The sequence below is a fragment of the Lepidochelys kempii genome, chromosome 15 (assembly GCF_965140265.1).
Source record: "Lepidochelys kempii isolate rLepKem1 chromosome 15, rLepKem1.hap2, whole genome shotgun sequence".
NCBI classification, from domain to species: domain Eukaryota; kingdom Metazoa; phylum Chordata; order Testudines; family Cheloniidae; genus Lepidochelys; species Lepidochelys kempii.
The window spans coordinates 26,565,428-26,591,080 of NC_133270.1; the positions used below are offsets into that span (position 1 = coordinate 26,565,428).

Sequence of the window (25,653 nt, forward strand, 5' to 3'; positions counted from 1 at the left end):
TTACTTGATTTGAATCATTCTGCCCATAGGATAAGACATGATAAAATGAGCTGTGCAGGGAATAGTATCTGGAGTTCATATACCCTGCAGCGTATCTGTGAGTCAGATTATCTAAGGAAAGCCTAAAAGAAGGAGCCAGATTCTCATAGACTGTGGTGTAAACCCAGAGTAACTCCATACTCTGATTAACACCAGATTTCACTGAGCTTAGTCTGTGGACCACACATCAGGTACCATCTCCTTGAAGCAGGGCTCTGGCAGTACCAGCCTCTACAGATGTTTGCTGCAGAGAGATTATAAAAACAGAAACCTTACTTGAGGGTGGCCGTGGATTGCTCAAGGAATTGGCAGTGGGAAAGGGTGCTTTTCGGCTCTAGATTGCTGTTTCAAATCTAGAATAGAATAACAGTGATCAACATTTATTATTTGATGGCTGTGCAGTGTACACCAATGCTTTCCACCATTATATCTGATTGACACCAATTAGAGGAAAATCAGGCCCCTCGTGGAACTGGGAAACCCTGTTATAATACGGTTTCTTCTTCCCTGTGTGGACAGAAATAAACGTGTTATAACCAAGGTGTGACAGGTTGCAGGCAGTCAACTTGGGCCCCAGCAAACGTGGGTCCTCTCCTGTGACACAGGAGCTGAGGGGCTGCTTGGGAGACAAGGAGAGAATACTTTTGGCATGGACAGGGCTGAGGTCATAGGACTCAGCTGAACCCCAGCTAAGGAGTTTTATGTTTTCTCGCTTTTGCTTCTTAATTTTGTTTGATTTGTTAGTAAGGGAAAGACACAGCTGACTGTGGCTGAGTTTGTTTTTTCTGCTGAGTCCTTCCATCAGTTCACACTGTTGTCTCCTCAGGGACCAGATTGTCCAAGCCCAACAAGAAGAGCTGTCTCACAGCGGTGCCTGTGTGAGCACTGGAGCTGGTGTCAGGCATGCCCCAAGAAAATATTTTCTTTTTTTCTTCATTCCCCACCCTCCCTCAAACCACACTCACCAGCAACCCAACTGGAGTGAGAGGAGAGACCTATCGGACTATGGCTTAGCCTCGCTGTCTGCCAGAGTTCAAGCACACTTCTTTAGCATGGTGTTTTCTGTCCAGACAAGTAAGAAAAAATTGTCATCTCTGACTGTATTTATTATATGTGGCTGAAATCCCATTTTCCTTTTCAGTTCAAAGTCAAATCAATTCAAGCATTCTCTCCTCCGCCCAACAAGGAAATAATCAAAGCTCCAGTCATCCTTGTTATGAGATTTCTTGCAAATAAAAAACCTTGACAAAACAAAAACACATGCGCCCAAGAGCCTCCATCATGCCACAAACTAGAAAGTAGACTTACAGAACAGCCAGGGTCTAAAAGTTTGACAACATGCAGCATAATGGTCACTTTTTCAGCTCTTGCAAGAGCTGATGTTGGGAACCTACAGAAGTGAACAGTGTTTCTCTCATGAAACTGATTAAAAACATGTTTACCTAAAAGACTGAAAAGATAAGAATCCCTCCACAGCAGTCAGAAGATAAAAAACAAACCCACAAGCACCCGCCCCCCCCCCCCGCCAACCCGCCGTATGGCACTGATTTAAGCTAGCACTGCAGAACTCTTCAGTTCAAAAGCTATCTGCAAACATTCACGGGCAACAAAACTAGGAAAAGCTGATCAGGAAAGGCTTTAAAGCATGTAAACTGCTTCAATGAACCTGGGTGTATGTGCGATCCTGAGAAGGAATTTGCCTCTCCCGTTTGTACCACATGATGATGAGCTACAGTAGCGCATACAAGGCCTGCTGCCCTGAAGTCTGTCTCCATTAGGAAATCTCTCTTGCACGGGGGGATAGAGCATTCAGCAGCACAATTCAAAGAAGCCGAAACTCGGCAGCATTTTTCCCGCTGATTTTTCTCTCCAGATGTTCGCACAACTGGCGTGGAAGGTGCTAGAAGGATATAAAAAGAGGCAGTGACCGGGCGACGCCAGCTCTTTTAAAGCGCTTGCAAGTGACTCCAAAGTTCTTCCATTTAGAAACCCTCACGCGGGACAGGCTTGTTGGGGTGGCTTGTCCCGTCCCCCCCCCACCCCCCAGGGTCGGTGCATTTCAGCAGATACTTTCTGTCTGGGCCTGCCACCCGCTCCGCACAGATGCATCTTCTCCGGGCGCAGCACCCTCTGTGCCCTACGGGAGAGGCATCAAAGGTGGGCACGGACCCCCCTGCACAGCGGCAGATGCATCGTCCCCCCCCTGAGGCCCCCCCCCACCTCCCAGGTGTGTGTCTGGCTCAGGGAGGGCGGGGCCTGCTCCACCCGGCTCCACCCACCCACCCACCCCCGCTCGCCCCGCCCACCGCCCAGGGAGGCGGGGCGGGTCCCTGCGTGGCTCCGCCCCCCTCCCCCGCCCTGCGGCGCGGCGCGTGAGCCGCTCGCGCGCGTGCGCGCGGGCGAGGTTGCTGGGCTCGGGCGATGGCGGAGGAGGCCGCCGGGCCCGAGGCGCTGAGCGTGCGCGAGGTGCAGGAGCTGGTCCGCAGGAAGGATGAGCTCGAGGCCCAGATCAAAGCCTGCTACGCCGTGCTGGAGGGGGTGAGTGCGCGCGGGGGCGGGGCGCGGCTCGGCGGGGGGTACCCGGGCCCTGCATCTGCCCCGCCCCCCCCGGCGCGCACGGGGGTGTCTGTTCACGCACACTGGGCTCACTGCCAGAGCGCGCGGGGCCGGCGGGGGGAGGTCTGTGCAAAGCGCGGCTGTGTGTGAGGCGTGTCAGCGGGGGGGGGTCTCTGCGCAAAGCGCGGCTGTGTGTGAGGCGTGTCAGCGGGGGGGGGTCTCTGCGCAAAGCGCGGCTGTGTGTGAGGCGTGTCAGCGGGGGGGGGTCTCTGCGCAAAGCGCGGCTGTGTGTGAGGCGTGTCAGCGGGGGGGGGTCTCTGCGCAAAGCGCGGCTGTGTGTGAGGCGTGTCAGCGGGGGGGGGTCTCTGCGCAAAGCGCGGCTGTGTGTGAGGCGTGTTGGGGGGGGGTCTCTGCGCAAAGCGCGGCTGTGTGTGAGGCGTGTTGGGGGGGGTCTCTGTGCAAAGCGCGGCTGTGTGTGAGGCGTGTTGGGGGGGGTCTCTGTGCAAAGCGCGGCTGTGTGTGAGGCGTGTCAGCGGGGGGGGGTCTCTGTGCAAAGCGCGGCTGTGTGTGAGGCGTGTCAGCGGGGGGGGGTCTCTGTGCAAAGCGCGGCTGTGTGTGAGGCGTGTTGGGGGGGGTCTCTGTGCAAAGCGCGGCTGTGTGTGAGGCGTGTTGGGGGGGGGTCTCTGTGCAAAGCGCGGCTGTGTGTGAGGCGTGTTGGGGGGGGTCTCTGTGCAAAGCGCGGCTGTGTGTGAGGCGTGTTGGGGGGGGGTCTCTGTGCAAAGCGCGGCTGTGTGTGAGGCGTGTTGGGGGGGGTCTCTGCGCAAAGCGCGGCTGTGTGTGAGGCGTGTCAGCGGGGGGGGTCTCTGCGCAAAGCGCGGCTGTGTGTGAGGCGTGTCAGCGGGGGGGGTCTCTGTGCAAAGCCCGGCTGTGTGTGAGGCGTGTCAGCGGGGGGGGTCTGTGCGCAAAGCGCGGCTGTGTGTGAGGCGTGTCAGCCGGGGGGGTCTCTGCGCAAAGCGCGGCTGTGTGTGAGGCGTGTCAGCGGGGGGGGGGTCTCTGCGCAAAGCGCGGCTGTGTGTGAGGCGTGTCAGCGGGGGGGGGTCTCTGCGCAAAGCGCGGCTGTGTGTGAGGCGTGTCAGCCGGGGGGGTCTCTGCGCAAAGCGCGGCTGTGTGTGAGGCGTGTCAGCGGGGGGGGGGTCTCTGCGCAAAGCGCGGCTGTGTGTGAGGCGTGTCAGCGGGGGGGGGTCTCTGCGCAAAGCGCGGCTGTGTGTGAGGCGTGTCAGCCGGGGGGGGGGTCTCTGCGCAAAGCGCGGCTGTGTGTGAGGCGTGTCAGCCGGGGGGGGGGTCTCTGCACAAAGCGCGGCTGTGTGTGAGGCGTGTCAGCCGGGGGGGGTCTGCAGCCCCGGGGCGGGCCTGCGCCAGCCTCGGACTCTGCAGTTCCCCGGCGCTCTCGTTCAGCCTCATCGACGAGCTGCGGAGACGCCACAGGTGCCGTTTTTTTGTTTGTTTGCCCTTTAAAAATCGGGAACCCGAGCGGGCTCTTGAGGCGAGGTCGGTGACCGCATTTCTGCCCCGCAGCAGAAGGGAGTCGGGATGAACGAGCCGCTGGTCGACGCTGAAGGGTATCCGCGTGCCGATGTTGACGTGTACCAAGTCCGTGCGGCCAGGCACAACGTTATCTGTAAGCAGTTCTGCCCTGAAAAGTCGTCCTTCGCGGGGGCTGAGCGAAATGAAGGGGACAACGCCTGTCAGAAGTTTGGCTTTTTGTTTTGCAAACATCGGGTTTGGTTTTTCCCCTTGGCAAACGTAAAGAAATAAAACTGAGAACTCTGTTAGCAAAGGGACATTATTGTTTGGAAACTCGGCTGTTTAAAAGGATGAGTTTCTTTAGTTTATTAATAACAACTTAATAAAATTCGGAATTGCAACCGTTTTTATAGTAATAACATCCTACTGCTGTTTAACATTTTCCAGGGCTGTCAAGAGATTTAAAAAAAAATCATGATTATTTGTGCGAATAAAAAAATTAATTTGATTAATTGCACTGTTAATAATAATTTATTTAAATATTTTGGATGTTTTCTACATTTTCAAATTTATTTCAGTTACAACACAGAACACAAAGTGACAAGGCTCACATTTTTTATTACAAATATTTGTGCTGTAAAAAACAAAAGAAATAGTAATTTTCAATTCACCTCATACAGTTCACCTCATTGCACCTCATACTGTAGTGCAATCTCTTTATCATGAAAGTAGAACTTACAAATGTAGAATTATATACAAAACAAACAAACCTGCATTCAAAAATAAAAGTATAAAATTTTAGAGCCTACAAGTCCATTCAGTCCTACTTCTTGTTCAGCCAGTCGCTCAGACAAACAAATTTGTTTACATTTGCAGGAGATAATGCTGCCTGATTCTTATTTACAATGTCACCTAAAAGTGAGATCAGGTGTTCGCATGGCACTGTGGTAGCCGGTGTGTCAATATATTTACATGCCTGATGCGCTAAAGATTCATATGCCCCTTCATGCTTTGCCCACTATTCCAGAGGACCTGCATCCATGCTGATGACAGGTTCTGCTCGATAATGATCCAAAGCAGTGTGGACGAACATGTTCATTATCTGAGTCAGATGCCACTGGCAGGAGGTTGATTTTCGTTTTTGGTCGTTTGGGTTCTGTAGTTTCCACATCAGAGTTTCCACATCTTTTAAGACTTCTGAAAGCATGCTCCACACCTCATCCCTCTCAGATTTTGAAAAGCACTTCAGATTCTTAAACTTTGGGTCGAGTGCTGTAGCTATCTTTATAAATTTTACATTGGTACCTTCTTTGCCTTTTGTCAAATCTGCAGTGAAAGTGTTCTTAAAACGAACATGTGCTAGGTCATCATCGGAGACTGCTATAATGTGAGATGTATGGAAGAATTCAGGAAAAAGGGAGCAGGAGACATACTATTTTCCCCAAGGAGTTCAATCAAAAATGCATTATTTTTTCAACGAGTATCATCAGTATGGAAGCATGTCCTCTGGAATGGTGGCCGAAGCATGAAGGGCCATACAAATGTTCAGCATATCTGGTATGTAAATGACTTGCAATGCTGACTACAAAACTGCCATGCGAATGCCTGTTCTCTCTTTCAGGTGACGTAAATAAGAAGCCAGCAGCATTATCTCCCATAAATGTAAACAAACTTGTTTGTCTTAGTGATTGCCTGAACAAGAAGTAGGACTGAGTGGGCTTGTAGGAGCTAAAGTTTTACATTGTTTTGTTTTTGTGTGCAGTTATGTAACCAAAAAAATTCTACATTTGTAAGTTGCAGTTTCACGATAAAGAGATTGCATTACGGTACGTCTATGAGGTGAAATGAAAAATACTATTTCTTTTGTTTATCATTTTTACATGCAAATACTTGTAATAAAATAATGTAAGGTATACACTATTCTGAAATCAATATATTTTTGGATGTTTTTCTACATTTTCAGATATTTAATAAATTTCAATTGGTATTCTATTGTTTAACAGTGCGATTAATCGCGATTAATTTTTTTTAGTTAATTGTGTGAATTAACTGCGCTTAATCGACAGCCCTAATATTTTCATTTCATTCAGTTTGGAAAATAAAAATAGTGGAGACAGTTTGAGTTTTGTTTCTAAGCAGCTTTGCCCTCTGGTCAGGTACTACAAAAGTGCCAGTGGACTGGCTCAGTCATAAAATTGAATCTGTTAAAATGCAGTGTGCAGCATTATTAATGCACCTACTAATGATTAATGAGAACAGTCATATTGTAAAACCTTTCTGTGTTCTTTATAAAATAACTAAAACTAGTTGACATTGTTCCTTTTAAATTTAGTGCTTGCCTTGTATTTGTGGACAAATGTATTATAATAGTCATTGTTTAGAAATAAGTGTTGTATTTAGCGTGTGATTTAATGGAAAGGGGATTTGGTTGCTTAGTGTTCTTTATGTGGACATTGATCTCCCTAGTCCATATTCTCTATCTACGCTATGGATTTTTACTGAATTTGTAACATGGCTGTTTCTTCACAACTGTGTATGCGTACTGTGTATCACTGCTGCTCATGAGCAGGGCTGTGAAACAGCTTTCAGTCTGTAACCATGGCACTGTCAGGTGATGACTGTTGTAACTGGTTATCCTTACACAGTGGATCCTGTAGTGTATTTGGGGACATTGACTCACTCCCATAGATAGGTAGTCAGATTTAATATGGTTCTCAGGTGGCCACACTGGACAGGGAAACTGAGCTAGGAACAGCTATGCTAGCTGCACAAGGTTGTTAGCACAGTTTCATTCACAGTGTAGGCCTAAGAGGAACAAAATACTTTTAATTGAAAGCTAAGAATCTCAGCCAGAGAGAGATGCATCTGTTAGGTAAGGACTTTAAATGAAAATGTGATTGTTCCTGTCTTCTCTGCACTGTCTCTCGCCTTTAGGTTTACAGAATGATCACAAGGCCCTAATGCTGCAAGTGGAAAAAGCTCTCCACCAGCTGCATGCGCGAGAGAAGGAGAAGCAGGCAAAGGATGAGGCAGAAGCTCAGGCTGAGGCAATGAATCAGAACCCGAGTCTGCCACAGCCCTTCGCAAGAGTGAATGCCGTCACACCAGGCTCTCCTGCTAGCATCTCGGCAAGTTCAGTCATCTTGCTTCCAATGGCACAATCTCTGCCAGTTGGGCCCCAGATATGGCAGGTGGCCCTCCCCACTCACCTGCAATCAGGAGCAGGGTTTGAGCTCCTGTTGTTAAACCAGATTCTTGCCAGGTGCTTGTAACTTTCCTGGTGGACGTAATTATACTCGTTAGCCTGGACAGTGTAAAATATGCATTGCTGTAACCTGTAGAGCCATGGCCATGTTAGAACACCTAGCTAGTGGGTCGGGCATGGGGGTGGGAATCAGAACTCGTTTTTTCCCCAGCTCTCCAATTGACACACTGTATGACTTGGGTAAGGCCATGTCACCACTATGTGCTTTGGTTTCCCCATCTCTGTAGCAGAAATAATAAATACTACTCCCATATTTCCCTGGGGGGTTGTGAAGCTTAATCTACTAAATTTTGAGAAGCACTTTGAGATTCTTAAATGGAGGCATAACCTAGATGAGGGGTGGGGAACCTTTTTGCTATCATGGGTCATTGACCCACAGAAGTTAAAAGGAAGGCTCTGATCAAAAGCCCCCAGCCCTGCCCCTTCTGCCCCCCAGCCAGAGCCCCAAAGCCCCTCGCCACTGCGGCCCCTAGCCCTGCCCCAGGCTGGGCCCCCAGTCCCAGAGGAGCGCTAGCTGGAGCACAGGGGGTCTGGAGGAGCCGCACACTGCACAGCAGTAAACAGGAGCAAGTGGAGCTGGGCAGGATGGAGCGTGGGCAGGTCAATGTCTGGCTGTTTGGGGAGGCACAGCCCTCCCCAGCCTATGGGACACCCTGCCCCTGCGCGGGCCAGATGAAATTAAGCAGTGGGCCAAATGCGGCCCAGAGGCTGTAGATTCCCCACCCCGTTCTAGATGAATGTTCATCAGGTGTGTTAAGGTCCTTGGATGAAAGATGTTATATAAACACAAAGCGTTGTGTATCTTTGAGGGCAAATGATGCTTAGTCTCCTGTTGCTTCTTTGTAAAGGGATTACAGGTTGATGATGAGATCATTGAGTTTGGCTCTGTCGACACACACAACTTCCAGACACTGCAGAATATTGCCACCGTGGTGCAGCACAGCGAAGGGGTGAGCAGGTTACCAGCTTCGGCTGAGTTCTATTTGCAGTCTTTGAACAGAAGGTTAGATATTTTTTCTTTTGTGATAGTTGGAAGACACCAGTAGTCTCAGGTTGCCACTCTGGAAACCAAACATCAGGCTCATCCTGCTGCTGCTTTTGATGTGAATGTTGACCCCATAGCTATACTGCTCAATACTATTCCTGAGACCAGCTGGGTCCAATGGAGAACAGTTGAGATCTTTCCTGGGCTGAGAGATTTGGGAGGGTGTGTAAGCATCATGCTTTGTCTCTACTGAGAGTGCCTGCTGCTGGCTGATCAAGGAGTAATGGTGATAAGCTTTAGAGAGAGCTGCTTTTGACTCTCCTTGGAAGGAAGAAGAGTTACTCTGCCACATGGCCTTGAAATTCAATGTTGATAAAAGTGAAGTAATGCACATTGGAAAACATAATGCCAACTATACATACAAAATGATGGGGTCTAAATTAGCTGTTACCATTCAAGGAAGAGATCTTGGAGTCATTGTGGATAGTTCTTTGAAAACATCCAGTCAATGTGCAGCAGCAGTCAAAAAAGCTATTAGAGGGGTAGGAACCATTAGGAAAGGGATACATAATAAGACAGAAAATGTCATAAGGCCACTATGTAAATCCATGGTACATCCATGCCTTGAATACTGCGTGATGTTCCGGGCAGCCCATCTAGTAAAATATCAGAATTGGAAAAAGTACAGAGAAGGGCAACAAAAATTAAGGTTATGGAACAGCTTCCAAAAGAGGGAGTTTAAAAAGATGGTCAGGTATCTTTGGGTGTTCCTAAACCTCTGAGTACTAAATGCTGGGATTGTGATGGGGTGGATCACTCTATAAATAGTCCTGTTCTTTTCACTCTCTCTGAAGCATTTGGCACTGTCCATTGTTAGAAGACGGGATACTGGGCTAGATGGACCATTGGTCTGATCCAATATGGCCGTTCTTATGTTCTTAGGGGAACAGGGAAATGAGAGCAGGGCCAAGTTGACAGGAGAAGGTGCTGTTTATTTTCTTGCATTTCAGAAACCTCTGAGTGTGACCGTGATCCGTGGCGGCAAGAAATTACACCTCGGGCTCACACCAAAGCAGTGGGCTGGGAAAGGACTGCTGGGGTAGGCATGCTGTTTTCTTCCATAGCTTCTGAGTTCAGGTTGGCAAAGTGCATGAATAGGCATGTCATTAACCAGCCTTAAACTGGAAGATGCCTTTGCTAAGCAGAACGGAGCCTGAGCCTTCTGCCCTCCCCTGGGAATTTACCTGAGGCAGAATCCAACCTAGCTTTCTTCAGCACCAAAGTTTTTGAGTGCCACCTTGCTCATTATCAAGTGGGTACTTCTGACCTGCCTAGCAAGGGGGGGGGGGCACTGCTGGTGCTATACAAATTGCAGTTGGACCCTGTTATGCCCCACCTGCTTTATAATATGGTTTGGTTTTCCTGCGTAGACTGGCCCAAACCATGTTGTTATAACCTTGTTACAGCCCTGGAGTATAATTTCTTCACTGCAGGAACTGATGTCAATCAGTATTACTTGTACCATGTGTGTGCCTGTGGGAAATAGGGCCCCATATGTTTTCAGGATGTAGTTTGGATCCTCTAACACTGTTATACCTGGTTTTTCAGTCTACCCCGGGGAAAACAGTCTTTGACTGGGGCACAGCTGTGTTTTAGCTGAGGCTCACAAAACTGTTGGAATTATAGTAGAGACAGGATCTTTCCTCTGCAGATTCAGCTGGGTGCAATATTCTCCTCCACTTAATGGAGTGGATAGGGCTTTCACACAGGATCAGAACCATGGATTCTGCATTAAGGACAGGACTAATTTGTCATGTGGTGTTGGGCATGGTTCACTCTGCTTTGATCACCCCTCTCAAATTTGATGATCACTTTTAGAACCTTCAGTGAAAGACATTATCTAAAGTCAGTTGTTAAAGATTTAGCTGCAGCAGTGTGGGGAGGTGCATCATATCAAGAGATCAAGTTGGGAATGGGGAAGGCTTAGCCTCGCAGCCCACTGGGGAGGCTAAAGAGGTGAGTGGGGCTCTGTTTGGTTAACTGGAGGGGAAGGGTCTGGCTATGGAGCTCTTTACGTAGTAAGCTCAAAGATTACAAAGGGGCCAGAAAAAAATAAATCCTTTTCCCCCTATTTCCTTACTCCGGATTGAATGCAGAAGACCTAATTTTATTCCTGTTCATTTTTTCAGCTGCAATATTCTCCCCTTGCAAAGATGACTGGCTTGGAAGACAATAAGATCAAAGTTTGTGCTTTTTGAACTCCAACCTGGTTTGAAAAGTTCCCTTTGCAACCTACATCTACTTGCTGAAGCTGGAGTGTTTATGATGGGTTCCGAGGCTCTGACCTCCAGCCTGCTGGATATACTACACCTGAATTGCTTTCAACAGACTTGCACCTGGTCATGATCAGTAATTTTACTGATTCATAGGGAATAGATTGTAGAGTCATAGGACCTGATTCTGACTTCACTTGCACTGATGTAAATCAGGTGTGAGATCAAAGTGAGGTCCATGCTTTTTCTTTAGTTAGAATCCTTGCCAAATTATTCTGTAACATTTAGTGAATGTTTTTTTCTGTTTGTTCATGGGAAGTAACATTTACCAATAAAGAGTTACGCTGGGTTTTTTTGTTTTTGTTTATTGGTGATAATTTACATTCATTTTTAATCTAAAGTCCTTCCTGAACAGGTCAGCTTTTTATATTTCTCATAGCTTGGACTATAATATAGTTTTAATTTGGTGTATATTGAGTTTCTTGTTCATTTTATTTTCTGTGCTGTATACACTGTGCTGTATACAGTGGGTTGCATACACTGCAAGAGGACTCTTATTGGCTTGGTTTGTTTTTAAACCAGTTTCTATTGGAATTCTTAAAAAAAAAAAAAAAAAAAAAAGACATGTATACCTGATTTTAGTGTAGCTGTCATAATTTTTGGAAAAGGTTATTTTTATAGAATCTCAGTTTTGAACAAACTTGGACCTGACAGAAGCAGATCAACACTGATATCTAGAGATCAGAGGGTCACACTTCTTAATATTGAGGTTTCAAAGGCTATAATGGATTAATAAATTATACATCTTATAAGTATATTACAGACATGGGTAGTATATTATGTATGGTTATAAGCACTGGTGTAGAAGGTGTTATAGATTGTTTTAAGCCATGGCTATAAGCAGCCTATTGATCTGTTAGACTCCATACCAATTAATTATTAAAAGACCTATTAATTAATTAATCCTTCATATGTGGTAGGCTCATTTGCCTTTCAGCTACAGTAACTCTTCACTTAAGTTGTAGTTATGTTCCTGAAAAATGCGACTTTAAGTGAAATGATGCTAAGTGAATCCAGTTTCCCTATAAGAATGAATGTAAATGGGGGGGGGGGGTTAGGTTCCAGGGAATTTTTTTTTGCCGTACAGTACAGTACTATAGTTGGGAGATGCCCCCACTTTACCCCACACAGGCACAGTCCACTGGCACTGGAGACAATGAGGCAGGCAAGGAGGCTGAAGGTGCTGTAGGCTGGGAGAAGCACGTTGCACAGCAGCAGCGGCAGCTTCCCCTACTCTGCAAGCACCTGGGGTGGGGGGCTCAACCCTTGGCCCGCCCACTCCACCCCTTCCCCCAAGCCTCCCCTCCTACCCCTTTACTCCACAGGAGGTGTCCTCGCTTCTCCCTCCTGCCCATGGCAATCAGCTGGCTTGTGGTGTTCTGGAGGGAGGAGGGAGGACACAGCACGCAGGCTCTCCCTGCCTCCCAAACACCGCAAGCCAGCTGATTGCTGTGGGCAGGAGGTGGGGGAAGGCGCTGATCCGTGGGGTCTCCCGGCGAGTGGGAGGCGCTGTGGGGGGGGCGTAGGGGAGCTGATGTGGGGCTGCCCGCTGTGGACAAAGCAGGCAGCCAAATGATGTTATTGCGAAGCATTGCACAACCTTAAATGGAGCATGTTCTATAATTGAGCAGAGACGTAAGATCGAAACAACTTTAAGCAAGGAGTTACTGTATATTCTTCCTGCTTGCTGGTGTTTATGGATATGTTCAGTCAGAGGTATTGATACATGCCAGCTAGTGTAATCAACAAAGCCTGTGTTATCCTCCTTGCAAAATCAGATATAGTGTGCAGGTGGAGAGGCCTAAACTCCCTGCTTACCCTACAAACGAGGGTCCAGCAAGGGGGAACTGAACAGAAGGACCATATACCAGTGTAAATGGGAATTAGTGTTTTTGTACTAGTGTAAGTGAGAGTGGAATTGGGCCCTTCTGCCTAATGATATCAAGGTAGGAAATGATGGAATCAATGTTGCTGGGAGTATATAACAATCTATAATCACCAGGGTTTTGAACTAACATTGTTGATTATAACTTCAAGCTGCCACTGTAGTGCAAAATGCTTTCTGAAACAAGAGAAAATGGGCTTTAATAAATACTAAACTAAATGAATTTTAATAAATACCAAAACTAAATGACCACTAGAAATATAAAATGGGTTTCATCTCCCTACTCCCGTGGTGTATAGGTGCTATAAACTGCTTACAAGATGCAGGGGTGGAATCACTGCATTGGCTTTCCATAAGTGGACTTATGCTAGCCCTTGTGGAAGCCCCAGGCCAGTAGGTCTGAGAGAGAAGCTAGGGACTAGAGTGGAGATGGCAGGGGTGGGAAGAGGCAGGAATGACCACACCACTACAGTCATACTTGTTCTGCAAGCCAGAAGCTGTCGGAGGGAATCTAGAGAAGGCCATTAGCTAACCTAATTATGCCGGAGGCTATTTTTGCTCCTGGAACAGATCAGAAGCAGGAGGGGGAAAAGGTGGCTTAAAGCCACCTTTAATTCCTTTCCCGTTGAATGCGTCTCGGGGGAGCGCAGCACAGCACAGAATCTCAGCCTTAACCTTTCTATAGAGCCTAAAACTGGCTTCACTTTGAATTTTAGCCAAGGTCCCAGCCCTGCAAATGTCCAGGTGTGTAAAATTAAAGGCAGCAGTTCCTGTTTGTATTTGCTTGCATCAGTCATTTTATCTCTTATCTCGACTCCTTAAAGTGTGCCCCGTTCCATTTGATATATACACACACACCCAAGAGTTGTTTATATTTTTTGCTTCATGGGTCTAATACAGTAGTAGCTTCGCACCTCACACAGTCAAGCTGCCTCTTGAGCTTGAAAAAAAAACCTAATGTTTCAAAGGATAACAAAATTGACTTTCAGGACTATCACGCTGCATATCGTGCATGAGGAAAAGAACTTAGATTTAGAAATCGTTATTTCTACGTAGTCAAGAGACTTTAAACTTCATTATCTTTTAAGGGAAGATAATATTTTAAACTTTATATTTGCAAACGTGTTTTAAAGGAAGCATTAGCCTGGACAACCCCTTTAGTGGATTGTTTATACAAGTGCTGTCTAACCTGAGGACCAGATGCCTTATTTCAGATAGGTAAAGCAGTCAAAGTCAATACTTTGGGGCAGATTCTCTAGCTTGCTCTGCTCCATTTGCCCCACTCAGGAGGTACAGAGAGCAGTATTAGTGGTTGGAAGATGTGGGAGAAGAGAAAAGGGAATGAGGGAAGATGATGTAGTAGTGGCAGTTCCTGCTATTTTATCATAGGTCTCAGGGTGTTTGGAGTTTTTCTTGAAGCCACAGCTCTTGGAGTCATGTGATTACAGGAGATTCTGAAAGGCAGTGATCTGGCACAGAAAACTTGACATAATGACTTAATTATATGGGGCCTTGTGGTACTCATGGGCCATGCACTCAGCTCAGGGCTACCATCCCTCATGATGCTTCTGCTACAAGGTGAGGCCACCTGTCCCAGGGGAGTCGGGCTCTTCTTTAGAGGCTGGGTTCATGTTGTACAGGGACTCACAACAGTGGTACCTCTTGCAGGTGTGAATGGGATCGGTGTGGGCAGAGGAGGGTGAAGGGATGAGCAGCTGCTTGGGTCCTGTTAGCCAGTGTCCTGCAGGGGGGAGTGGAGACGGCCTGTGTACCATGAACTCAGGAGCAGCCAGTGGGAGAAAGGAAGTACCTCCTATCCTCCACCCCCTGAGGAATACCCGCCAGCCTGGTGGTGCCTTAGTGCTCACCACTTCTCCCCTTCTCTCACCCCTACACAGCAAGCTCCTCTACAACTGATCTTTCCAGCCTGTCTCTCACTGCCTGCAGCACCAGCAGCAGTTACTATGGGAACAGGCTTCAGATACAAACAGAACAGGGGAGCTCCAGGCTGCTGAGCTGGGGCTGAGGCTGCTGCAGAGGTGAGGCTGAGAGGGGGTCTGAAAGGGAGAGGGATGGGGGGGTCCCATTGAGAGTGATTTGGGGCAAGGCCTGAGGAAAGGGGAGTTGTGGGTAAGCGTCTGAGGGAGCAAGGTTTGGGGGAGCCTGGCCAAGGGAATGGAAAGGTTTTGGAGAGTCAGAGGAGGTTAGAGGGGTGTGAAGGATGAGCTGCAGCAGCAGTCCCAGGGGAAGAAGGGGGGGAGGGGGGTCTGGATAAGGCAACAGGAACTGGTGGGAGCTAAATCATTAATATCCTGCTGAGTAATTGCCCTCACTGGAGATAAATGTGTTTTGACGGGTGCAAAAATGTGTGGTGAGCTGGAGAAAGAAAGAAAGAAAAATGTCTGTGCCCTCAGATATGAACCAGAGATGGAGCCGAGCTAAAGTATGCAGCGTGCATCATCGGGGCATGGGTAGGTGCCCAAACTCGGTGTATGTACAATATGGTGTTTGAACTGAAGGAGGGTGGCAGGGGAATGGGGAGATTCCCTGCCTCTGGTGGGGTTAATGTCCTGCTGTGGACAGGATTAATTGATGGCTGTCAATCCTTCACACAGCAACAGCATTGTCTGTAGAGCAAATATTTTGTCTATCAGACTGTACTAAATGATGTGTATTTTCGAAAACATTTCCCAAGGGAGGAGATCCCCAACCCTTTGCATGCCAGTCTCTAATGGGAGAGTTTTATCTAGGGAATGGGCCAAAACCAGACCTCATTTTTTCATTTTGAGGTGAACCATAGGGCTCCGATTTGAAGGCTTGTATATAAACTTGTCCCTAAGGGTTGGGGTCCAGGTGGTATGTACAAGCCTAAGGGATCTGTTTTCTGGTTTTAGTGTGGATGCAGCCAAAAGCTCATGAGAATAGCCATCTTCAAAAGCTCTTTGCTAGCAAGATTTCTGTGCTTTTGAACTGAACCTCAGCCCTTGTTTGACCATGAATCCAGACCCCAAAGTCAGCCTAAAACTAATCTGGGTCTGAACGAAGTGCCAGTCTCTAGCTTTATCCCCCTTTCTCTGAATTATTATTATGCATAGACACTGTGACAGAGGTACAAGTCTAAGAGGGAACATCTCTGCCACAAGGAACTACAGGTGCTTTAGGTACATGCATGACCGGACAGAGGACACATGTATGGTACTTCGAGATGGAATAAATGGTTGTTTACATGCTATAGAACCATCTCTGGGATTCTAAATGTTTATGTGACTGACCTGGAAATCTAACCTGGTGTTTCTGTATCCATTTTTGTCTTCCACTTTAAAGGAATTTTAGTGCTCATAGAAGTGAGAGGGGTTGAATGGTTCTGGCTAGGATGCCAGGACTAATGTAGGGTAGGCCCCTATCTTCCTACACACAGTTCTGCCACCCTTCCTGGGCACTTATGGTAAACTTTAAGGGAATTTGAATACTTTGGACCAATTTTACATCACCAGCTCCTTTCGCTTGGGCATGTTGCACAAGATCAAAAGTATTATTGGTTTCCCATCTGATATACCTCCAGTTAGGAGACTATACCATCACCCTTTCAGGGGAATGGACTCTGATCTACAGGGCTTTTGTGGTAACTGCTAGGGATAGCAGGGAAGAAAATCTAATAATGTGTATTTTGGAAGGAAGCTTGTAGAAGAAGATGGCTGATGATTCTAATGAAACCCCACTGGAGCAACCAGCAGGAGGAAGTATAGGAGGAAATGAAGCTTCAGAAGAAACTCCACAGGATGAACAAGGGGCTCAGGAGACTGAATTACCCAAACAGGTCACCGAAATGCCAGCAGATATGCTAGTGGGTGATGCAGAATCCATGGACATTATGGAAATGGAGACCCAGCCCCCACCAACCACAGCGGACAATTTCTCTGTGGATGCTGCCACCCCTGAGACAGAAGAGAACGAACTGAGCATCATAACAAATCCACATGTGAGTATGGATATCATATAACAGACTTCCTATTGCCAGCTCCCCAGCTTGGATCCCTATGATGTCACAAGAAGGGTGTATTCCATTCAGTGCACCTTTTTATTTGTGATATTTTCTATGGTGTCTTTCATGCTCACTGAATCACACTGCCCTTGTATGGAGCTAATTAAAGCATCAGGAGGGTCAGATTCTATCTCTTCCATCCATACAATTCCACAGAGTCGGGCTCACAGGGTTCAATGGAAAATAACAGAAAAGGGAGACATTATTGTTTCCAGCAGCAAATTCTATAGCTCAGATGAAATTCTATAGCTAAGAAGGAATTTCCATTCAGTCCCCATTTACAATCATTCATAATGTTCTTAAACAAATCCCTTTTCAGGCCAAAGCTTCCTCTGCTTCATATCAGTCCAGTCATGAATATGCTTTGAAAATTTGAGCCGTATTTTAATTATGAGTAAGGGAAACCTAGATTATCCATATGCTTCCATGAACTTTTGACACTCATGGAGCTCAAAAACAACAGAGGCTAGAAACTCCAAACTAGGCTTGTTTCTGTGACAAGGTCCTGCACAAGAAGCTCCTAAAGAAGTTGTTGTTGGGTTAGAGGCAAAGTATGGTCACAGACCAAAAACTGTAGGAGACAGAAAACAAAGGTTAGAATTAGATGGTCAATATTCATCATGGCAACAAGTTAATGGTGGGGTCCCTCAAAGGTCGGTACTAGATCCAGTTCTATTTAATATGTTTCTTAACGATCTAGAAGGGGGGTGAGTAGTGAGGTAGCAAAATTTCTATTCTTGTTTTCCTTGTTAAATAATGCATATGTGACTATATTAGATTTCCTGTTGTTAAATGTGTAGCATGCCGTGCAGAGGATGTGCAAAGCAGCCAAGTTAAAATTCCTGGCAAATCCTTAACCTTTGCATTTCCTGATTTTTTATTTTATTTCATTTTATTTGCCAACCTTAGCATGGATTTGATATCTGTTCCCTGCAAAGCACCGGGGCCACCTATGACACTGTGAACATGATCAATAATGTTTTTGCATGTAACATAAAATGTCTGGGGCAGGGAGCAAAATGTGTGTTCATCTGAGCTTTACAGTGATATGGAGAGTTGTTCAGGAATTCAGAAAGCTAGTCTAGGTTACTGGCGCTGCAGAGGAGAAGTCTCTTGCACTAAGAGCAGCGAGATTAAATGAATCACGTTTTAATAACCAATAGGACTGAAGCATGTAGCTGAATGTCAATCCACTTCATAACAGTTGGATGAGTTACAGAGGTGGCAAGGGAGACAATGCAGCACGGAAGAGATTAAATACATTTTTCATTCTGCAAAGTGTACATGGAAGCCTTTATTTGTTTTTAAGGAATCGGGGGCTGATGTCACTGAAGGTCCATCAGAGGAAAGAGAAGAAACTGCAGCAATAACAGGAACATTAGAAGATATTGGAGAAGATGAACAGCAGGTACCCACAGAGCCGCAATGGGAGAGCAAGGCTCCTACTAGACTACCAAGCTCCACCAAGGTGGAGCAGGACATGCAGCAAATAGGCCAAAAGGCACAAGAGAGTGACCAGAAAAATCTGAGGGACAAAGACAAAGAGAGTTTAGCAGATCAGGAAAGCCAGAACATACAAGCAGGTGCTGAAATGAGCCAAGAAGAGACAGGATCCCTAGAAGCACCAATCACTGCCAGCTCAGCATCAGCCAAGGAGGAGTCACTAGTGTCCTCTGCCACCCCAGGCTTGTTGTTTGAAGAGGATGAGCGCATCAAAACACATCCAATTGTGAGTATTTTACAGAGTACAAAGCAGGGCCTAGGGAATGGGAAGTTTCATGTTAGTGAAAAAGACCAGCTCATCACGGATGAAGTAATCTTTTAGCTTCAGGAGAGACATAGTTTAGATTTTAAAGTTTATTTTTCTACTACAAATAATGATGCATTTGTAGGAGGTTGAAATTAGTGTCAAAGGTTATTCTGATGGCCTTTTGCTCTGTCACATCTAACCGGCATCAGCTGCATTTTCAGTCTTCTGCCAATCAAAACAGCTTTAATGGGTCATTGGGCAACATAGGAACTTATTATGAGAAGGGTTTTGCTCCAGTGTTCTTGGCCAGGTGTGGTGTTGTGTGTTTCTGTCCTTCTCCCTAAGGGTGGCAGGATATCAGTGGTGACTGAGGGGATTGTAACTGAAACATATTGGGCTCCTTTAGGATCACAGATGCTATCTAAAAGTAAGAGAGATTATGTTTTATGATAATTCTGTCACTGCTTGGCATAAAGAAGTAACTATGTTCCTTACAGAGTTTGTCTTGGGCATTTGGTTACAATAGCCACCTCCCTGTTTACAGCCTGCTTGATGAAGAGCACAGGGTGATTCTATACGTTTCCTCTCACACTGTTGTGATCCACGACATACTCAGAAACAGGCAATATCATCTACAGGTACAGAAACCCATTCCCAGAGAACACTCTTCCCACAGGTACTGAACCCCAGTGCTAGAGAACCCTATCCTACTGGCCCAGAACCCCACTGCATTATCTGCAGGTACAGAACCCTGTTCTTCCAGGTGTAGAACCCCTTCAACAGCAAGGGAAGTGGAAGACTCACATACTGGGATCTAAAAAACATTCTGATGACCTTTTTTGTCTGTCACATCTACCCAGGATCAGCTGCATTTTCACTGTTCTGCCAGTCAAGAGACCTTTAATGAGTCTCTGTTTATCTTCAGCTGACTTGGCTCCTTACTGTAACTTGGTGTTATAGAGCTCTTCAGACATTTCTGATATAATGATACTGTACTTAACAGGGAAATATTTATAAATGGTATATATGGCTGCAGAGTGCTCTGCACATTCTTGGGCTTGGTATAAGTAATAAATAATCCTATAATACACCTTATATTTATAATCAGGTACCTTATATTTGAACTATGAATTGTATCTGCACTGAGCTATAGCCTGGACAAAGATTTGTATTATTCTGTTATGAATTATAAAACATGTATATAGCACTGTACATTTACTCTCCACTTTATACTTATGAGAAGTCATGTTCTGTTTCCTTCCCTAGACAGCTTACAGTGTAAATATGGCAAGACAAGACACAGGGCAACAAGTTCAGAGAGAGGGACTGAGGGGTTTATAGATGGGGTAAAGAAGGAAGTACTCCTGGATAAAGTGGGTTTGAAAGGGGAAGAGAGAGGAGGACCTTGACAGATATGGACATGGAGGCTGTCACAGGTGCAATGTACAGTATGTGCAGTTTAATTAGGCCTTTGCTAAATGATGGCTTTAAATAAATGTTGTTGTTAGATCTTTCAAGGCACATTTCTTATTTTGACTCTCCAGGGTCACTCTAATTCTATTTCTTGTCTGTGTGTAAGTGAAGACAGGCGATGGATTGCAACAGCTGACCAGGGACCTGATAATCTAATCATTGTGTGGGATGCCTTCTCAGGGTAAGTTCCTAGGTATTTAGAAAGCCCCTGTTTGAGAACCTTCTTTCTTTCTTTTCTGTAGCAAATGCTCCAGATTGCTCAGGAGATGCTACTTTCTCAGCATTCTGGGTAATTACCAAGTAACCTTTTCATGGCAGTGTTAGCAAAAACCAAAACTTAGACTCACAAAGCAAGACATAGGAAAACTTCTTGAGCCAATATAATAATTATTAAGCGATTTTAGCTTTTAGTTTAGACTGAAATAATTACATAGTCCAAGAGCGCAGGATGGAAAAATAGACCAAGCAGCCAAGAAGTAATGGCTTCAGTTTCAAATCATTCCAGTGCAGATGGGTCCACGTAAGATCAGTCAGAACTCCCCTAGGCCAAGATTTTCAAACTCGACTGCCTTAAGGTTAGGGTCCTACATCCATAATTGGGCATCTAATTTTACTCACCTATTTTTTTTAAATCTTGGCTCTAGTTCTTAGAATTCTGAGTGCTCGGTGACATTGGCTGCTGGCTGTAAGCCCCTTCCCCACATTCCCAGTAACCACTGCTGCAGCTCCCTCCAGAACAGTCTCAATCAGATCCCAAATATGCAAGAAGCAGGAGCTATCCTAGAAATGTCAAGGAAACCCTAAAAATATGTAACCGTCAATAAGAATTATTCAGAAATTACAATCAGAAGAGCTTCTCAAATATGAAGCTAAACCAGGGCTCTGAAGGCAACACTGCAGTTTAGAACAGGACCCCAGATTCTGAGGGGAGTGGGTGGGAGTCCTATGTGATGATCCTTTTAAAAAAGCAGCATTATAGGTACTGTAATTTCACCGGCTTTATCAGCACTATAGAAGCGGGATTCCCAGCCTTGCAGTGTCTGGAATCTTATTTGAATTAGTTTGTAACAGCTCAGGGTTGTTGTTTCTCCTCCCCCACCCCCCAATTATGGTGAAAGGGAGCTTCCAAAATGACAGGTGATAGAATTTTGTGAAAAGGGTTGGGGGGGGGCACTAAAATAACGTTGCAAATAGTTGTCACTGTAATTAGTGACTGTGTATGCATTGTTCTGCAGGATTCCGGTGCATACGATATTTGATAGTCACCCGGAAGATGGGGTTGGTGCTATTGCTATTTCCCAGGATGCTAAGTATTTGGTAACACTTGGTGCTGGCAAAGTACAGGTAAAGAACATGTTTTCGCCGTTGCAGCCTGTAGAGACTGAACCCTGCAAATTTGCACCAGTGTAACTAAGAGGAGGATATGCACTGGAGTCAAATTGGGAGGGTTGGACTTTGGTTTTACAAAATCATGTCAGCTGGGTTTTGGTTTTACTAACTCAGAGGTAGTTCAGATCTGGATTTCATTTATCTTAAAGCTACAAAGTTCAGAAACCTGTATAAGTCAGGATAAACGATTCTGACTTTGACAGATCTTTAGTTGACCTGATTACTAAACTAGCAACTAGCAACACCCAGTCACCTTACATTTCAGGCAGAAAAATAACATTAATTTTTTTGTTAGTTTCTGAACATATTGTCAATCTGCTCCAAGATGTGACTAGTGGTATAATGTGAGGCCTAGCTAGCAGGAGGATAATGGGAGTTCCCAGCAAAGTCAGTTTTGCTATGCAATTCACACCCAATATCAATGCCAAAATTATGCCAGGGCTGAAGCTAGAGGGAAGTCATACTAAATGCTAATGCTGTCTCTCCATCCTCCATGTACACAACTGGAAACCATCAAACTCATGTTTGCTTGAGTTCACCTGAGTCAGGATTAGAACCCAGGCCTACAGAAGTGAAAAGCTAATGCCATAACCTCTTGCATTATTCTGTACCTGCAGGCCAATCTTCACTGGCAAAGGGCCAGGTTTAAACATGGTTCAAATTTAGCTGCAGCAAAACTGATTTATAACATGGTTTTGAACAATCTGTGGGAAGCAGAGCCCAAACTCTGTTGGTCTCAAGTTCAAAAAGTATGTCTGACTGCAGGCCTGACCATGCTGGATATTAACTTGTAACTTTGCATACAATCAATATCTCATATAATCGATTTTTAAAAATTCCATACTAACCAGCAAGACCCTACTGGCTCAATTCTGCTCCCATGTTCCCACATGCAACCCTGCTGACTTTACTGGAGGTCACTGCAGTTTGAATGAGCAGGATTAGCCTCATTGAATTCAATAGTGCATAGAAAATCACACTGATGTCACTTTGCTTTCCCCTGTCTGCCAGAGAGTTTGCATTTGGAAGTGGACTTCACCTGAAGAGAAACCTATGTGGAGTGTAGAATTGCAACCTGCATTTGGTTATCAGGTGAGTGATTCTAATTGTTGAAGGGGCTTAGGAGAGTGGAAACAAACCATTGTTAAACACAGTGTGCCTGATTTGCACGTTAAGGCATTCCTGCACTTGGGGCAGGAACAGGCCTGGGTGGGGGACAAAGATGTTGTTGCATTCCTGTATTCTGAGGTTGTGCAGAGCCCTGTGCAGCCCCCAGTATATGTTAGAGCAGCCCCAGGGACAGTATAACTTACACTCTGCTTCCTGCCCTGGCCTTCTATGAGCCCTGAGAATAGCAATAGACCAGTGCACTTCAGTCATGCCTATGACTTTCTGCACCATCTGAAGTGACCTCTCGGCAGCAGGTGCAAAGTAGAGCCCTGATGCCAGCTTTACAACAGCCAGGGAGGCATTCCTCAGCGGTAGGGTGACCAGACAGCAGGTGTGAAAAATCGGGACAGGAGGTGGGGGGTCATAGGAGCCTATAAGCCCCAAATATCGGGACTGTCCCTATAAAATCAAGACATCTGGTCACCCTACTCATAGGGTCACACTCACAAGGCCTTTTGTATCCACTTTAAGGCTCCTTTACACTGCCAGAGTGACATAAGAAGGCCTTAGTGAAACTGAGCATCAGGCCCTATGGGTCAAATTCTCTGCAGATTAACAGAGTACATGTCTCATAAGAATGGATGTTGTGAAGCACAGCACGCTGCCAGGCCAGAGCATTAAAATTGAGAGGTGTAAATGTCATAGACTGGCCAACGTGAATTTTAACCTAACTTTAACGTTTTAATTTCAGAACTACATTGTTTTTAATCCAAAAAATCACAAGGAACTAGTCAGCAACAGTAAAACTCAAGTTCTATTTTATCTATGGGTAAGTAGACATAGGAGTTAATGTGATTTTGTAGTTGTTGTGCCACAAGAATAATTCTGGGAGGGGAAAAAATTCTCCCAACATTCTAAATACACTACTTTAATACATAAAAGGGAAAAGCTGAGCATACGGAGGGATGGAGAGGTACTGTGGCTCTGTGTTCTAGAAAGGCAGCATGGCCTAATGGAAAGGGCACTGGATGGGGGCTTGGGCAAATCACTTAACCTTTCTGTTTCCCGTGCAACCCATTGTTTGTCTACTTACTGTAAGATCTTCAGGGCAGAAGATTTCTTTTTTACTATTTGCACAGTGCCTAGCACAATGAAGCCCCAATCTTGGGTGTGGCGACCAAATGCTACTGTAATAATAAATAATAATGTAATGTTAGTGCCCAGATAACACAGTGATGGGCATGTTAGAGCTTCTTTTTTGATCAAAGTCCATTTTAAAAATTATCATCTTTATGTGGAACAAGTTCTCTGTTTTTCTCCTCAGGATAGTAGCGGTTTGCAGTACAGCGCTCCTCATTTAACTGACAGAGTGAGTATTGTAGATGGACTGTACCACTTTAGCTGGTTTGCTTTTTTTCTGGCAGTGACGACCAGTCTGTCTTACTAAATAAGCACAATGTCCTGAATGGAGTGAACTTGCTAAGTCCCTCCACATCACAGTGTATCCCACAGTCTCTAGTTTATGCTACTTTGTGATTGTTATTGTAAAGTAACATTTCGGACATTGGTTGATTGTGAGAGGCTGCATGGCTCTCTAGGGAACTCTGTGGCGACTGGAGTGGACAGTCTGTGGTTGCTGGGAGGAGAGGTCAGGATGGGACTCCCAGAAAGAGCTGGTCCTGTTGCATCTCCTGCTGCAGGACCTTCCTCCTCCTGCCCGCATGACAGATTTGCCTCTGCTGGGTCCTGCCATGGGGTGGGGACAGTCACTTCCTAATGTGGATGGAGCTGGGAAGCAGTTTCGCACTGAAGAGACATGTGCTGCCAATAGCCTGTTTGTTTCCTACAGTCAGATTTGTGATTTGTGTGGTTATTTTTTTCTCTCCGTTAGTTTCAATTAATTTTTGAAAACTTTGCAAGGGTAGGTTAGTTTGTACTTTACAGAGAATGCCATGCGGGGTCTCTTTGCTTCCTTTGCAGACTTTCAACAAGACGGTGGGACACTTTAGTCAGTCAGTTTTTCATTTTGGCAATTTGCAAGCTCTCACAGCCACATCAGGAGGGAAGCTGGTGGTGTGGGACGCAGTCTGCCCACCGTCCATGCCTGCCAGCTTGTGTGTAAAACCACAAAATAGAAAGGCTATTAAGCTGATGTATGTGCAGAAAGATGCCCTCACTGTGCTTACTGCATCTGACAGGTAATGGATAAAATAATTTCCTGTTCTTGAGCTAATGTGGGCATTTAAAAAGCCAGTGTGTGCGGCTGAAATGAAAAATCAATGTTCAAACTGGTTTTTGCATTGTTTGTTCTGCATACATATATTTATGCTGAACCAAATCCAGAAGTTTTCACCAAAACAAACCTCCAATTGCTGTCAATGGTAGTTTGCCTGGGTAAAGAATAGGTAAAAATTAAGGAAGGGCCTTGTTATCTTTTAATGTATTCAGGATATTGAACTGGAATGAAAACAGGATTCTCCTGCAATGTATAAAACTCGATTCTCCACTGCTTTGTACATTCTGTAGCCATTACACCTGTGCAAAGCAAGTACTATCACCTGTTGTGATAGTATTCTACACCCACTTTGCAGAAGCATCAGTGAGGACACAAGGTGCAAGGCAGTAGCAAATCAGGCTGATCGACACATCACAGGATCAGGGATATCCATGTTAGCTAGTGAGGCCAAATGATGGTGTGGGGTCTCTAATATAAGGTTCTAGTGGCATGAGTTTCAGATTCTCACATTATTCATACGTGGTGAGCTATGTGGCTCATCTCAAACGAGTGACAGTAGAATCTTTTTGCATCTCTACACACTATCATATATTTTGCTTATGCGAAATTTTAAAGAGACGTTTAAGCGAGGATTGCTTTTAGAGTTCAAGGGTGTGTTTTCCAATGCTCTTAGCAGTGATCTAACTCTGCTCCCAGGAGGAGCTTTCTTCATAGGGTGCAGATTTGGGCCAACACTGAGCACTTCTGAAAATCACATTCTAAATAATATTATAAGTAATATTTTCTGTATTCTTCCACATGCAAATCCAGGTGGCTTTAGTTAATATACTGGGTACAGAACTTGAGGCCACAGACAAGTTATTAATAATAATAAAAACATATAAAATATATTTTACATACATTCCAGTGTTGCAGTTTTAAGGTTCAATACTTTGCATCCTTCTGAGACTGGATGAAAAGGGTCAAATTCACTGCTGTTGTAAGAAGGAAAACTCCACTGACTTCAGTTGAGTTGTGTCAGTTTTCACTGGCAGTAAATTTGGCTGAAATGTTCCTTATTATGTGA

The 25,653-nt window shown here is 45.5% G+C and overlaps 2 protein-coding genes and 1 long non-coding RNA gene across 9 annotated transcripts in view; 2 read left to right on the forward strand and 1 right to left on the reverse strand.

Annotated features, from left to right (window-relative positions):
• Nucleotides 1-315: 315 nt before the first annotated feature.
• LOC140898851 (uncharacterized) lies at nt 316-2,207 on the reverse strand. Its single transcript, XR_012155124.1, has 3 exons — nt 1,706-2,207; nt 1,005-1,101; nt 316-392 (listed from the first exon to the last, which is right to left on the reverse strand). It is a non-coding gene; the product is annotated as an uncharacterized lncRNA (long non-coding RNA).
• Nucleotides 2,208-2,400: 193 nt separating this feature from the next.
• Nucleotides 2,401-10,991, forward strand: PSMD9 (proteasome 26S subunit, non-ATPase 9). 5 transcript variants are annotated; one of them, XM_073313367.1, is made up of 6 exons: nt 2,401-2,577; nt 4,171-4,339; nt 7,054-7,247; nt 8,233-8,334; nt 9,380-9,468; nt 10,559-10,991. In XM_073313367.1, exons 1-6 carry the CDS (start codon nt 2,461-2,463, stop codon nt 10,584-10,586), a joined length of 699 nt encoding a protein of 232 aa, XP_073169468.1. In that variant the 5' UTR covers nt 2,401-2,460; the 3' UTR covers nt 10,587-10,991. The 5 variants fall into 5 exon arrangements, with proteins under 5 accessions (XP_073169468.1, XP_073169469.1, XP_073169470.1 ...); XM_073313368.1 differs by having other exon boundaries at nt 4,174-4,339; XM_073313369.1 differs by having other exon boundaries at nt 2,403-2,577; nt 4,171-4,273.
• A 1,187-nt stretch (nt 10,992-12,178) lies between these two features.
• The window catches only part of CFAP251 (cilia and flagella associated protein 251), a 33,140-nt gene continuing 19,665 nt past the window's right edge, over nt 12,179-25,653 (forward strand). Inside the window, exons 1-10 of one of the 3 annotated variants that reach the window (XM_073313366.1) lie at nt 12,179-14,626; nt 16,266-16,566; nt 17,939-18,358; nt 18,877-19,017; nt 19,924-20,033; nt 21,088-21,196; nt 22,253-22,333; nt 23,103-23,180; nt 23,676-23,720; nt 24,332-24,549. In XM_073313366.1, coding sequence (XP_073169467.1) covers nt 16,279-16,566; nt 17,939-18,358; nt 18,877-19,017; nt 19,924-20,033; nt 21,088-21,196; nt 22,253-22,333; nt 23,103-23,180; nt 23,676-23,720; nt 24,332-24,549 — 1,490 coding nt within the window. In that variant the 5' untranslated portion in view covers nt 12,179-14,626; nt 16,266-16,278. Of the gene's footprint in view, nt 14,627-14,881; nt 16,567-17,938; nt 18,359-18,876; nt 19,018-19,923; nt 20,034-21,087; nt 21,197-22,252; nt 22,334-23,102; nt 23,181-23,675; nt 23,721-24,331; nt 24,550-25,653 lie in introns of those variants that run through there. The other 2 variants (XM_073313365.1, XM_073313364.1) reach the window with 2 other exon arrangements.

Bases quoted from the DNA above. Each gene is read 5' to 3' on its own strand.
- PSMD9 (XM_073313367.1), top strand. From the start codon at position 2,461: ATGGCGGAGGAGGCCGCCGGGCCCGAGGCGCTGAGCGTGCGCGAGGTG. The intron at 2,578-4,170 runs GTGAGTGCGCGC...TCTGCCCCGCAG, and splicing joins GCTACGCCGTGCTGGAGGGG to CAGAAGGGAGTCGGGATGAA. The intron at 8,335-9,379 runs GTGAGCAGGTTA...CTTGCATTTCAG, and splicing joins TGGTGCAGCACAGCGAAGGG to AAACCTCTGAGTGTGACCGT.